Source organism: Hemicordylus capensis, chromosome 1 (assembly GCF_027244095.1).
Source record: "Hemicordylus capensis ecotype Gifberg chromosome 1, rHemCap1.1.pri, whole genome shotgun sequence".
NCBI lineage: Eukaryota > Metazoa > Chordata > Lepidosauria > Squamata > Cordylidae > Hemicordylus > Hemicordylus capensis.
In genome coordinates, this window is record NC_069657.1 from 272390098 (window position 1) to 272405927 (window position 15830).

The window sequence follows — 15830 nt, forward strand, 5'->3', positions numbered from 1 at the left end:
TATTTAATAAATATGATTGTGATCCCAACCTGACTCAAGCCATTTTTGCCAAGTCATTATCAGGCATACTGGAACCCTAAGTACCAAAAAGTATTTGAATTCACGTAGGTTGTTGACTGAAAGACCTTTCAGCTTATACTGGAGTTCCAAATATTTTCCTTTTGCAGAGGGATTCTTTCCTCTTAGAACGATCAGTTGAACGTCCTCCTTCCGAGCAACAAAACCCTCCTTGCCCGGACTACAAAAAGCATCTATAAACTGTTCAGACTCAGTCACTGAAAGATAACTCATCTCAACAAATGAATTTTGTTTCTACAAGTATTCGTGGGGTGGGGGTTGAAGAGGAGGTCAAATTAAGGACATACAGGTCAGAACTGGATAAACATTACCCTAAAAGAGTATTCATTGAAAGGCCCAGGAGCCAGTGGCAGCTCCATCAACCCTAAGTATGGCTCCCCAACTTATCCTTTATGGGGCATGTGTGAAGCTTTGGCCCAAGTTGAATACTTCACCGATTCCCATGACTCCATGCAGAGGTAACTGTTCCCACTGGACAGGGCTGCACTTTGCCCAGCACCCGTGGGCTCCTTTAAGGGCAACTGAGCCCTCTTGAGCCCCTGTACTGTATCAGAAGATGTGCATGGAGTGGGGGGAAGAATTAAACTTCCCAGCACTTTCCCCATAGAGCTCCTAAGAGAGAGGAGTGCCTATCAAAGGGCCCTCCCAGCACTGAGAAAAGCATGGTACTGTGCAGAGGTCAGCACAGTGGGAAATGGCTCTCCCACTGAAAGGTGGTGGCTTTTTTGTTTTGTTTGCAAAAGTAGCCCTTGCTTGAAAAATAGTGGCCATCACTGCCCTAAAAAGCCGTACTTAAAATTCTAACCACCAGGGAAAAAAAACCCATTCACAGTTGTTCACATAACCACATAGAATTTAACCCATTGACTGAGGTCCCCCCCCCCGCAAATTAAAGTTTATGTCATCAGACAGTTCTACAGGAACGATTCACAGGCCACCTTTAGTTGCCACAATTGGCTAGTTAAGTGGACACTTGGGTTCCGATTATTTTTACGCAGCACAATAATACATTTGTTTGAAAGCGCCCTGCTGTGTTCAGTGGAGCTTCCTTCTAGCTTAAGTGTGCACAGGGCTGCAGTCTTCTTTCACTAGATGACCTGCTTTCAGGGGTTTCTTAGTGAAACGGAACATCCTTTTGGCTGTTACATTCTGCACTAGTGTAATGGGGGCAGAGGGACCCAAGGTAATTAACAGGGTGAGACTTAATGCCATAGTTAGCTTGAAATTTCATTGACAACATATTCACTTTAACGAGAAAGTTGAGCACCAACCTATATTCCTAGTGGAAACCAGTTACTAGGTGCTTTGACATCATAATCACTAAAGCCCAGTAGAGTCACTAGGAATGGATGAGAGACAGCTAGGTTCATGCTAATGCACTCCTGCCAATTTCAGAACAGATTTTTGCCTGGATGGCAGAGGCCTATCAGGAGGCAAACTCTCTCTCAAGCCTTATTCCTTGGGTGTAGTTTAGAGAGGAGTAATTTGCTTTTGAGGCTATGCAAGACAAGAGAGCATTAGGACCCAGTAGAAACGGGAAGAAAGGCACTGACCTCACCCCAGCAAGACAAAGGCTTTTTTAAAATGATGCTCAGTTGTTACAGATCAGCCACAGCTCCCGCCCCCCAATGTGTGGGGAGGGGGAGAACCTTCTTTAGGGCAAGATATCCATATGCATAGTGCAGTCCACAAAGACTGCAATCCTGCATGTGTTTATGCTGCTTAAATCCCACTGAAGTTCATTGTAAACAACTGAACTCTGAATGGGATTTCAGTCTGTCCAGTAAAGCTATAAGCCACTTCTATGGGGTCTAATTACAGTAAATCACCATCAATACAATAAAGTCAACTTTATTGGGAAATAACTCCATTTGGAAACATGACTGTTTATTCCAAGAACCATGTACACTAATAGCGACACCTTAAGCCCAAAAATGCTTTTACTGTGTCCAAGACTTGAACTTTATTCATTGCACCACAAAAAAGCACAAGGAGTATTTCATGAATGTAATCATAGAATCTTTTAATACTTTACATTTTAAAAACTGCATACACAGCTTATATAGTTTTGTGTAAACTTCACATCTCTTATCTTTTTACCAGGTCAGTTTAGTGTTTTGTTTTCACTTTAAAAAATCCTTAGTACCACTGTAAAAAAAAAAAAAGTGTTAATGGGCAAAATGAAATGTGTTCCCTGAAACAGAGAAGCAAAGTGATTCTTAAACAGGCCTGGAAGTGGACCTATGAAAATAAGTTTACTGTTTTGAGTGGACCCAAATAGGACTTCAGATCATACTAAAAAAAAAAGAAAAGAAAAAGGCATTACCAATAAAGACAGTGTTTCCACTCGTTTTTCAGGACAACAGAAACAAAAATACAATTACAGTGGTTTTGCTTCTTAAGTCAATCAATAACACAGAAACAAAGGGGTACTATCCAGCCAGAGTGAAGCACTTTGAAGTCCCATTGGTCATCAACTGGTGAAAGTTAAGCACACATGCTTTAGTTGAAGTCAATGGCTCTTAAAAAGCTTAACTGGAAAGTGCTTAGCTGGGCTGTGCCCCAAATGAGGTTTTGATCCACAGAGGATTTTTGCAATGCTACAGTGTTGGATTTCAGATCACCAAGTGCATAAAGTGTCAAAATAAACACCTAGTTGTGCAAAGTAGGTTCTTTTTTTGCAAAGGTAGATAATTTAAATAAACCAAATCGAATCATTTGCAGGTAAGAACAACAACAAAGAAACTGGCACCAAACTCATGAAAATCTGTCAACCCATATTCCTCTCCCACCCTCCTGTTGCTGTCCCTGCTCCCCAGCAACTTGAGACAAGTTCAAGCCTCTGTTAAGAGCGATCACAAGAACAAAAGCTTTTCATCACGGAGGAAGATGGGGGTGGGGGGGAAGACTGCGCTTTTCTTTAACTGGAATAACTCTCAAGAGAGGTTGGGGCCCAATCCAGTGTTAAATAAAGCCACGTCACTTAGGTATCCCATGCCCAGTTCGAACAAGAGAATATTTTTACACACACAGCAGACATCCCACCCTCCTCCCAGAGTCTTCCCCACCCCTCAATCTAAAGCCTCGAGGAAAATACCCATTCACAGCAAGAGGAGTGGGAGGAACCGGCGAGGAGAGGAGAGAGCAAATCTGCCTGCCTGCCATGGTAGAGTCTGTATTCTTAAGCGGTAGTTCTTTCGAGGCAGTGTGGAGGAACACCACCATTTTTAGAGTTCTAGAACGTCCACCACAGTTGATCCCGGCAAGGATTCCCACGTGCCTTGGTGCAGAAAGCAAGGAGTGAACAGTCCTCCACAGCAAGGAAAGGGGGAGGCGGGGAGAACAGAATACATTCAAGTCTCTCAGCAGCCCTTTCGCAAAGTGGGCTCGGTTGCCTCTCAGTGTCAGTAGACGGGGCGATGCGTTTGCAAGGGGTTCGCCACCATACATTATCAAAGCCCCCGCCCCATGCCCGGGGGACACAGGGACTCTGTCCCCTCCCCTCCCCCTCCGGACGAGTGCAGTCCTACCCCCGCTTGTTTTGCGTGCGATCCTCTTGCACCGGGCTTCCCAATCCAGCCCAGTCCCTCCAAAACAGCCCTCCCCCACCTATTATAGGACCTTGCAGCAATTGATGCAGCCGTTCTGGGTGCCGTAGCGCTTCTGCAAGGCGGCTCGCGTGGCCGTTTCGAAGACCTCTCGCACGCCTTCCTTGGTCTTGGCTGAGCACTCGAGGTAATCGTAGGCTTGGATGCGGATGGCCATAGCTCGGCCGTCTTCGGTGCGGACCGGCTCCTGCTTCATGCGCGCCAGCTCGTTCCGCACATGCTCGTCGTTGCGCAAATCCTTCTTGTTGGCTACTAGGATGATGGGCACGTTGGGGCAGAAGTGCTTGACCTCGGGCACCCACTTCTCCGGGATGTTTTCCAAGGAATCGGGGCTGTCCACCGAGAAGCACATGAGGATCACATCGGTGTCCGGGTAAGAGAGGGGGCGCAGGCGGTCATAGTCTTCCTGTCCCGCCGTGTCCCAGAGAGCTAACTCCACTTGCTTGCTGTCCACCTCGATGTCGGCCACGTAGTTCTCGAAGACTGTAGGCACGTAGACCTCCGGAAACTCGTCCTTGCTGAAGACGATCAGCAAGCACGTTTTGCCGCACGCCCCGTCCCCGACCACCACCAGCTTCTTGCGGATCGCCGCCATGGCCAGGTTCGCCAAGCCCGCCCTGTTGGTGTGCTGCTCCAGCAGGGAGGTCGAGACGCCGCTTGGCCCCCGAGCTGCTTCCTCCTCTCGATTTCTATAGGGCACCGTGGCGCGCTACAGGGCAGGGCAGAAAGAAGGCCGGGCGAGTCTCGCTGCTCTCTTATCTAGGCGCTGCGTGCAGCACTTCTAGATTGCACAGGGAGCCGCCCACTTCTCTGTTCAGGGCTTAGAGGTCAGCTTCTGTTTTTTTGCTGGCTGGCTCCTCCCGATCTTTCCCCTCAGGCACGGTGGAGAAAAACGGATCACACTGCTCTTTTCTCCCTGTGCAGTCCGCACCGACTCTGGAGAATATCCCCTTCTGTTGCTTTCTCTGGTTTCCGAGGAAAAAGAATTAGGAAAATCACAGCAGCGAGGGACTGGGTGCAGTTTTTCTTCTTTGAAGAAAGGTTCTGAGCTTGCCTCTCCACTGCTTCCCGTTTGCAAATAATACTAATCTTCTCTGGAGAAGCAAGCAACGTGTCTTCTTGCAGCTGCGCCTTTAAGATAGCAATTCGGATTACAGCTCCCTGTACTTTATTCCATAGCACCGCGACAACCGGACGCTGGTATTTAAAGGGACCGGCTACTTTCTTAATATAGCCGGCCAATGGAAAGGGAGAGGGTGAGGTCATCTTTTTGAAGAAGACTAGTGATTGGTAGACGGTGCTGCAGGCGTTTGGGCGGGGCAAAGTATGAAGTGAGTGACAGCGAGCAATGAGAGAGGGTAGGAGGAGTCCTTTCCGCTGTTGCCGCTGCTGCAAATCACTGAGATTTGAGGGTGGTGGGGTTTGGGGGCAGAATTAAATCTGGGAGAGGAGATCACTGTCGAATCTTTGTTACCCGCTATCCTCGGTAAAGAACGCCTCCCCTGTTTCCTAAATGCCCATGGAGGGGTCTGCGGTTTGAGGTTTTCTTTGAACTTTTCTCCAGGGCCTTTTTCCTCGGTGCTCCAGTCCGCCCGCCCCGCCTATTTTTGTAAGAGTTGCACAACAGCTGTGCTGAATCATTGGATGAAATAGCACGGCAAAACGGCGCTTAGTTCTACGGGATCCGTAGCTGTCTATGCGCCCATTATCATGTCTGCGGTTTGTCACTTGTTGCCCCGCTCCAGCCTCCAGAATTCAAGGAGATCGCCCTCAAGCTTTTTACACTAGAGTAGGTCCAGGGAGGGTAATGGAAGTGCTTTGGGCATAAGTGCATCGGACACTGCGGTCGAAAACGGTCTGTTTCACAAGCTGCAGTCCTGTTGTAGCCCAACCCAGCTCTACTTCCTCATAATCTTGTCGCTAATTTGTGTGTGTGTTACCTTTTGTTTTGCTTTGCCTTTTCTTTTGTGCTGCAACAGTTGCTTCGAAGAAAGAAAACATATCCACTTTATGATTCTGTGCCTCACCTACAACAATATTCCATCCCAGGATTCAGCAAAACTCATTGGTGTGCAGTGCACGTAGCTTCATCGTTTGAGCCCTGAACACTCCCACCCCCCACCCTAACTCTTCTGTATGTATGAGCTGTGAAACCTCCCCCCCACCAAACACACACACCCAAAAGAGAAAAAAACCACTCTTGGGATCATCAGATATAACTACTGCCTAGCAGAGACAATAATTAAAAATGTGACAAAACTCAGCTCCTTGGGGAAGTCAGTTGAGACAAGAAGTTTCCAATTAATTTTTTAAAAGAAAATGGCAAGGTTTTGCTTTAGTGCAGTATTGTGACAGATTTTGACTGCAAAGGAGTGTGGTGGTGATTGAAGAATTATTAAGCCTTACACATCAACACACTAATTGGACTTTTGCTTCTTTCCAATTGGCTTGCATTGCATTAAATTTTTTTGGCCATGAAATTAAATATAAATATAAATTGAATAATTGTGGCAAATAAGTTATGTTTATGTATTTATTTGAAATGTTTTTGCCCCGCCTCTCCAGAGCTCAGTATAGCTTACAAGATTTACAACACAATTCTAGACACGTTTAATCAGAAGTATGTCACTGTCTTCATTGGCACAGGCACTTACTCTCTACTAAGTGTGTTTAAGATTGTGGAATTAAAATCACAAAAATAACGATAAACTGAAATGTAAAACAAGCACTACATAGTACAATAATTCATCCTATACAACGCACAGAGAAGCTTACAGACATTCAAAAGGCACATTGAAATTGCTCTTATATCCTCTAGAGCAGGATTCCTTAAACTTGGGCCCCCAGATGTTGTTGGACTACAACTCCCATCATCCTCAACCACAAAGGCCATGTCTGGGGATGATGGGAGTTGTAGTCCAACAACATCTGGGGGGCCCAGGTTAAGAAACCCTGCTCTAGCGCAAGCAGGGAAGCACAACCTTGCACTTCACACAGGAGGCTTTCTACAGCCTTAGGGCTACCACAGTAAAGGCCCTGCTCCCAGCTGCTGATGTTCTGTCATAGCAAAAATGTAGCAATTTTCTCTCCCTCTCCCTCTTTTTCATTGCTGTTGAGATGCTAGAGCCACCACAAAATAGAAACATCTTGCTACTCTTAGGAATAGAAACAACAGGGCAATCTGAAATATCAGATGACACCCTGATGAATGAAGTATACAGGTAAGAAGACGCGGCAGTGGTGCCCCAGGAGCACACGCGCAACTGCCCCAGTCCTCCTGTGTGTGCACTGTTGTGCAAGGGGGCTAAGGTGGGTTATGAGCTGACAGAGTGCTTCGGGATTGCAAGCAGCACTTGGAAGTCTTAACTCCCTTGCACAGCAGCACATGCAGGAAGGCTAGGGGAGTTGTGCTCGGGCTCCCGGTCTGCCCCTGCACACTTTGTGCGCTTCGCTAGCATGTCAGCCATTTTCTTTAGTCTCATTGCTTCCCAGACGGGGTTGGGCTTGTTTTTTTAAAATTAATAATAATAATAATAATAATAATAATAATAATAATAATAATAATAATAATTCGATCTCTATACCGCCCTTCCAAAAATGGCTCAGGGCGGTTTACAAAGAGAAATAACAAACAAATAAGATGGCTCCCTGTCCCCAAAGGGCTCACATTCTAAAAAGAAACATAAGATAGACGCTAGCAACGGTCACTGGAGGTGCTGTGCTGGGGGTGGAGAGGGCCAGTTACTCTCCCCTTGCTATATAAAGAGAATCACCACGTTAAAAGGTGCCTCTTTGCCTCTTTGCCAGTTAGCAGGGGGTTTAGGGGCAACCAGTCAGTCAATCAATCTTTATTACAGTCATAGACCAGCATGAAGTATAAGGGGTGATTACATATTAAAAGTAAAAATAGATAAAGAGTACACAGGGTGATTACATATGGTAAGGCATATTTAGTATCACATAATGATACTAAAAATAATAAAAATAGTAGAAAGTACACAAGAAGCATGAGGGCATAAAAGTAATCATAAAAGTGCATAAAAGGCATAAAAAGGGATGGGGGAAAATAAAAATGGATCTAAAAAGATTAAAAGACATGAGAAGACAAGTTGTTCAAGTAAGAACTAATCAGCCAACTTTCACTGTCTCTATAACTGGACTAAATTTGGTTTAAATCGAGGTCTACAAGTTAGATCTCTTGCACCTTAGATGTTCATGCATCTCCATCTTGGATCGGGGGTGGATGACATTATTACAGACTATACCATTGAAGTGTCCCTGTGTGTCACTCACTACAACGGTACCAAATTTGGTTTAAATTGGTTAAACAGTCCTCACATTAGCGCACTTCCACCTCAAAAGTTCACACACACACCATCTTGGATCGGGGTGGATGACATCATCACAAACTACACCATTGTGGCATCTCTATGTGTCCATACAGCTGTAGCCAATTTGGTTCAAATTGATTAGACTGTCCACAGGTTAGTGCACTTGCACCTCAAAAGTTTACGTATCTGCCAACTTGAATTGGGTTGGGTGACATTGTCAGAATCTATGCCGTTGAGGTGTCCCTATGTATCCCTGCAGCTGTAGCAAATTTGGTTCAAATCGGTTAAGCGGTTCACAAGTTAGCCCACTTGTATCTCCAAAGTTTATGTGTCCACCATCTTGAATTGGTGTGGATGACCTCATCACAAATGATGCCATTGAGGTGTCCCTGTGTGTCACTCACTTCAGCCGTACCCAATTTGGTTCAAATTGATTAGACAGTCCACAAATTAGCCAGCTTGTGCCTCAGATGTTCACGCAACCACCATCTTGGATTGGGGTGGATGACATCATCACAAACTACGTTGTTGAGGTGTCCCTATGTGTCCCTACTGCTGTACCAAATTTAGTTCAAATCAATTAAGTGGTTTACAAGTTAGCCCACTTGCTCCTCAAAAGTTTACGTGTCTGCCATCTTGAATTGGAGTGGATAACATCATCACAAACTACGCTATTGAGGTGTCCCAGTGTGTCACTCACTGCAACTGTACCTAATTTAGTTTAAATTGGTTAGACCAGTCGATGTTCATGCAGCAGCCATCTTGAACTGGAGTAGATGACATCATCACACACCATGCCATTTGGGCATCCCTATGTATCTCTGCAGCTGTTGCAAATTTGGTTCAAATTGGTTAGGTGGTTCACAAGTTAGCCTACTTGCATCTCAAAAGTGTATGTGTCCACCATCTTGGATTGGGGTGGATGACATCATCACAAACTACGCCACTGAGGTGTCCCTATGTGTCCCTACAACTGTACCTGTTTGGGTTCATATTGGTTCCAGGTGTCGCGAAGTTGATGTAGGGGACACACAGACATTCTCACACACACACACACACACACACACACACACACACACACACGGACACACACACAGAATGCTGGGTGATCTCATAAGCCTACTGGAAAGTAGGCTAACAATAAAAAGAAACCTTTATTTAGATAAGCCAAACCCATTGATCATGGGCTGATTTTTAAAATAAATATAGTACCATGTAAATAAATTGGAGACCCCCACACTATTATCTGTTTAACCAGATCCTTTACCACTCCATCCCTCTGTCCCACCACCATCATACAACTCATTTTGTACCTAGGCGCCTGGTGTGAGATGTTCTTATTGTTCCCTTTTCCTCAGTCCATTGAATCCCCCCTCCTTTTATCCTCCCTTCAGGTACTTGCTTCTGTTTTTTGTTAAATAGAAATGAAGTGTATGACTTGATAATATAAAAGACTTTTCCGTATGGCTCAGGTTGTTGAGATTACTAGTATCCCATTGTGGTTTGCCTCATATAGAATCTGTATGAGGATGGTCACCTGTAAATAGGATAGTCTCCTCTTTGTCCATGCTGCCCGTAGGCCTTTAGCAACTGCCCTGCAGGCCTTTCTCACCACTGCATCTGCATGCATGAAAAAGCTTGAGCTGCTTAATTTCTAAAGGTACAGGAGCATGACCAGTTTGTTTATTTTTTAAGTGTGCAATCAATTTGAATATGTGAGTTTCCAAAAACTCTACCAGCCAATTTGTGGGGTATTTGCATGTTGTATTTTACAGAGTCTATGATTATTGCACAGATATTATCCTTACAATAAGCACAGTCATGCCTCATTTTCCAAGTGGCATATCTACATTTGACTTAATTTATAGGAAACCACAGTACCTCTGTACTTTTCAAGAAAGGCAGGGCTTGAGGCTACTGGTTTTCATTGGGATTTACTGCCATCTTGTGGTGGTCATAGTGGCTTAATGAGAGAACATATGGATGCTCCCTTCTATTGAGTCGGACCTTTGGTTTGGTTTGCCCAGTATTCTGACTGACAGCAGTTCTCAAGTCCAGGGTCCCAGGCAGAGGTCTCTCTCATCATCTGCTACCTGATCCTTTTAGCTGGTGACTGAACATTGGACCATCTGTATGCAACACATGTGCTCTACCATGGAACTGTGACCCTCCCCAAATTGTATGTGTGCCTGTGCATTTTTTAAAAAGGGAGATTGCCCTTTGAACAAAAGAACATATACTTTGTGGATATGTAAATAAAGTTCAATGTGTTTAAATTGTTTCTCGTCAGCCGGTGAACTGTAATGTTTGCCTACGGGCCATGGCTATAGTCCAGTCTGTTTAAGCCCACTGGTTTCAGCAGGAAATGGTGTTCACTCAGTTGTGGCCAGGCGCTAGTGTTGCAGTGCAAATCTAGTGAGGCAAGAAACCGTGGTCTGTCCTTACCGGAAGTCAACTGCGTACAAGACACCAAGGTGCAGAGCAGTTTGTCCTCCACCATTTGTTAGGAATCGAGGCTCTAGTGCTGGGAAATTGACCTCGGCTTTCTATTTTTATGGTTGGTGAGGCAAGCTTGACAACACGTGAACAATATCTGAAGAGAGGTTCATTGCATAGTGTTTGATGCTTCTGCACCTTTTGCACAATGAGCCAGTCTGGGGTTAGCATGTTGGCCTAGGGCTTGAGGAGACCCAGGTTCAAGTCACCACCCAGCTATAAAGCTCACTGGGTGGCTGTAGAAAAATCACTCTCTCTCAGCCTAAGCTACCTCACAGGGCTGTTGTGAGGATTAGGTGGGGGTGGGTAGAGCCCCGTCCATTGCCCTGAGCTCCTTAGAAGAAGGGTGGGATAGAAATCATTAAGTTCACAGCTATCTGTTCTCCACCTATATCTTGCTAATTGTACACTTCTACTGTCCCTTACTTAATGACCTTCTATTCAGCCTCAAATGTCCTACTAATTGATGTGTGTCCATCTTTTTTGAATATCAGCACATACAAAGTGGTACTGAATAGGATTCAAAATTATATTCAATTCCCCTTTCACTATAGACCCATTCACACGTTATGTTCTGCACTCATACAACGAATGTACAGTGTACACAGGTACAGATCTGTACACGAGTACAGTTATTCACACGTTGTGCGGAATACAGGTACAGCAGCACACTTCCTATCTGTACCATGCATTTGAGGGGCCTGAACTCAGGTTCACTTTTAACATGAATGCAGCTTTCATCATTCACACAAACACATGTATGAGTGTACAGACGTCTGTACAGTAGTACAGTATAATGTCTAAACTGGGCTTTTATGGCAGAGATAAGTAAATCATTTGCCTCAGATAATGGAAAACAACATGTACAGATGCATATTATCCTAAATAATATCCATATACTAAAAGCGAATAAACTGAATCCATCTCCTAACAAACTTGTTTGTAGTTTCTCCTTCCCTTGTATTTTTGTAAGGAGTGGCTCACATACAGCAAAGTGAGCTACTGTGGACATCACCTCTGAAATATCATTTCTTTTCTGGTTGGTGGGGCTGACTTTCCCCTAGGTTTAGCTATAAAATCCTTTGTTGAGTTCTAAGCAAGAAGATAAATACAACTAGAAGGAACACTTCTTGTTATTGCAGACCACCATCCTCTAAGTGTACTGTTTTGCTAACTGCATGTACTTAATGACATATAGACGTGTAACACTGGGCCAGTTCAGACAAATGCAGCCCCCACCCCCCACCCCCGGCACCACTATGCATGATTAAGGCAAGAATGTGCCTGCCGTGAGATCATTAAAGGTCATGACGGCGTGTCTTCTGTACGTCCTTTAATCACATTTGCGGGGTGATCATCCGAATGGCCTCTCTATACATATTGCAAAACCCTGTTCAATCAAGGTTTTGCTGTGCTATAGAAAGGTTAAGCCACCTAATGGCGCAGTGGGGAAATGACTTGATTAGCAAGACAGAGGTTGCTGGTTCGAATCCCCACTGGTGTGTTTCCTACCTATATTGAGCAGCAGCGATATAGGAAAGATCCTGAAAGGCATCGTCTCATACTGCGCAGGAGGAGGCAATGGTTAATCTCTCCTGTATTCTACCAAAGACAACCACAGGGCTCGGTAGTCACCAGGAATTGACACCGACTCGATGGCACACTTTACCTTTACTTTAGAAGGGGGATTTGGATGATCACCAAATCCTTTTATGTGCAAGTAAAAGGATGTGCCAAGAATGTGTCGGCATGTCCTTGAGTGACATAGGGGTGGGCATGTTTGCACTGGGACTTGAGCTTTACTGCATGTAAAAGGGGTGGCAGGCTAACGTTAATCTGAAATGGCGTAGTATCTTTGTATAATCTTAGAGGTATCCTCCCCCACTCATCCTCCAAGTAGCTTCTCATTCCCAGTAAGGTGACTTCCCCTGTCTGACTGTTCATATTTACTTCTGGATTAGACACATAGGGACACCTCAGTGGCGTAGTTTGTGATGATGTCATCCACCCCAATCCAAGATGGTGGACACATACACTTTTGAGATGCAAGTAGGCTAACTTGTGAACCACCTAACCAATTTGAACCAAATTTGCTACAGCTGCAGAGATACATAGGGATGCCCAAATGGCATGGTGTTTGCTTCCTGTTGGCTGATTACCAACCTTCAGACCTTGGGCATTCACATACATTAACTGTTCCTGTAGAACAGTGATTCTCAATGTTGGGTCCCCAGATGTTATTGGACTTCAACTCCCATAATCCCCAACCAAAGGCCACTGAGGCTGGGGATTATGGGAGTTGAAGTCCAATAACACCTGAGGACCCAAGATGGAGAATCCCTGCTGTAGAACAAGTGTTGCATAACTATAACAAAAAACAAGGAACATCTACACAGATGTTTTCCTCACAGCTCAGCTTTATTAGCTGCTCCTATTGTACGCCAAAGTAAAACCTACATCTTATCTTTAGGTCTACTATGTAAATTTTTTAAAATTAAGTCTTCCTGATTGGCCCAGTGGGTATGATTTTTCGAGTACTGCGACGGAGCAGGTGCCCCCTCCCCCATAAACCCTGCCAAATGATCGTAGACATTAATCTAGACAGCTTTCCTCTTCTGTTTCATCCAGCTGGGCATGACAGATGTTTGTGGGAGAGAGTGGCATTCTGTAGCCTAATATATATTTGTTCCTATCCGTGTTGACTTACTTTATATAAGAAATATGCATTTAGATTGTTGACATGCATCCTATTTGCTAAGGAGGAGAAAAGTATCCATATAGTCCTTCCAAAGTTTTAGAGGTTTCTGAAAAGCACATGTTTTGCTATGACTGTGAACTGGAGTTTCTCTGGGCTGAGGCCATAGATCTGTGACAGAAGAACTATGCTTTGCATGCAGAGGGTCCCAAGTTCAATTCCCAGGCAGGGTTGGGAAACACCCCTGGAGAGTCACTGCCAGTCTATGTAGATCATTCTGAACTAGATGGAACCAGTGCCTGAGACAGGTTTCTATGGTCCATCTTTCCTCTCATTTTTACTCAGTAGTGGCTCCCTCTAGTGACTAATTTTGTCAGTTGCACGTTTCCATGGTATCATAAAATACTTTCCCCAATGGCAGATGTGGCAACCCCGCACCGTGAGACTGGAAGTATAGAGCTTGTTGGTTATTTCTTATTGCTGCAGCCACACAATGCAGTGCATTGCTATCTAGCTGGCGTGGATCAGTCACAACAATAAGAGAAACATGCCGGAAAGGGTAAGCAGGTTAAAAAAAAAAAATGCTGGCAGAGCACATTGTTCTGGATTACCAAGCAGATGAGCCAAGCCATATTTCACAGATGAGAACAGGGACACATTGTAACAAGCAATTCTCATACCAAGGATTAGTGCCCCGACCCACGATTACACTTTGCTGAGGACTGGATTCCACTCACTCCCTGGCCGAAATAAACAAATTAAAAAAAAAAACACACACACTCACTCCCACTATATGCTGTGCCCAGCATAGTGTCTTAGTGATGTGCACCCATTTACATGTGGGTACACCTATACTGGGCAGCAGCGATATAGGAAGGTGCTGAAGGGCATCATCGCATACTGCGCGGGTGGAGGCAATGGTAAACCCCTCCTGTATTCTACCAAAGACAACCACAGGGCTCTGTGGGCGCCAGGAGTTGACACCGACTCGACGGCACACTTTACCTTTACTTATGCAAAAGACATGATGCATCCACCTGCCCACCCACCCATGGGGAGGCTTAATTTCTAGACTCTGGGGAGGGATCTGAATCCTGAAATGACAACTCTCTAGCCACCAACACATGTGGGGGGGAAATTGAATGTGACATCTCCAAGAGGCCAAAATAGAGAAAGTGGCCTGATAAGGGTATGTATGTATGTATGTATGTAATACATTTCTATACCACCCAAAGCGCAAGTTCTCTGGGCGGTTTACAAAACAATAAAAACAGCCAATAAGAGATTAAAACATTTCAGCAATTAAAATCAAGAAGTTAAAACTATTAAAACACAATTAAAACAGTATCTAATTAAAAGCCTGGGTGAACAAATGCATCTTGACTGCCCTTTTAAAAGCTGTCAAAGATGGGGAGGCTCTTCTTTCAGCAGGAAGTGTGTTCCAAAGCCTCGGGGCAGCAGTGGAGAAGGCCTGTCTCCAAGTAGCCACCAGATTAGCCGGTGGTAACTGCAGATGAACCTCTCCAGATGATCTCAATGGGCGGTGTGGTTCATAGCAAAGAAGACATTCTCTTAAATACCCAGGGCCCAAGCTGTTTAGGGCTTTATAGGTTATAACCAAAACCTTGTACTCTCCCTGGAAACTTACCGGCAGCCAGTGTCGATGTTTTAAGATAGGAGTGATATGGTCTCTCCGAGATGACCCAGAGACCAATCTGGCCGCCGCATTCTGGACTAACTACATTCTGGACTAAATACTCAAAGTAGTTACACTGAAATTAAAATAAGTTCAGCCTAACTTATCCTTTTAAGTTCAGTAGGATTACTGTCAGCCAGTGATTTACCAGGGACCGATTCCAGAACGTAGGGACTGTCCCTGAGAAATGGAGCCTATGGAGAAGAGACCTGCAGCCTGCTTCGCAGTCGGGCTGGCCCTGGACCTGGTCTGGTTCCCAGTGCAGCAGCTATGCTCCTACTGCCCCCCTGCTACTGTGCAACCTTGCTGTGCCATGCAATGACTGCTAGTGGCGTGCAAGGTTTCCTTTGACCCTCTTGCAAAAACATCTTTTGGTTTCTTTCAGATCAGCTGCCTTAAATGGGAACACAAAGAAGCAAATGGGTGTTTCTTGGCAAACAGGGCATTAGCGGTAGCCATGCAGACCCCTGCTTGTACTAGTGCCGCTAAAGCAAAGGTGTGGGGCTTGGCAGCCCCAGGGGCGATTCTCACGATCAACAAAAATCGGGCTAGGAGAGCCTAGCCCGATATTTGTTGGTCATAAGAACCACCAGGCTCACAGCCGAGCCCGGTGGTTCTTGAGCGGGTAACCCGCTCGAGAACCCCTGCTAAAAAGCAGGTTTGCAGAGCGAGCGCTCCAGCAAACCTGCTTTTTAGGATCGTGAGTAGCTGCGGTGCGCCTTCGCGCCATGCCTACTCATGAGTAGACCCCCAGCCAGGGGTCTCCCCAATATGCCCTGCGCATTTGCGCAGGGCATACTGGGGCTTGCGGCGGCTGCGCGGCCCCGCTCCCCCCACCCCCCGCTGGCTCTGTCACGAAGCTAGCCATCGTGTGGGCAGCCGATCCGGCCGCCCAGGGCTCCCTGCCCGCTTCTCTGCGGGGAGAG

General features: G+C 45.4%; 1 protein-coding gene across 1 annotated transcript; it reads right to left on the reverse strand.

Moving 5' to 3' along the window:
• Positions 1-2084: 2084 nt before the first annotated feature.
• RHOB (ras homolog family member B) lies at positions 2085-4874 on the reverse strand. The gene has a single exon (XM_053285222.1). The coding sequence runs from the start codon at positions 4279-4281 to the stop codon at positions 3691-3693; it is 591 nt and encodes a 196-aa protein (XP_053141197.1). The 5' UTR covers positions 4282-4874; the 3' UTR covers positions 2085-3690.
• Between the last annotated feature and the right edge of the window lie 10956 nt (positions 4875-15830).

What these genes read in the sequence shown, in the direction of transcription:
- RHOB (XM_053285222.1), bottom strand. Translation starts at nt 4,281, where the DNA reads ATGGCGGCGATCCGCAAGAAGCTGGTGGTGGTCGGGGACGGGGCGTGC.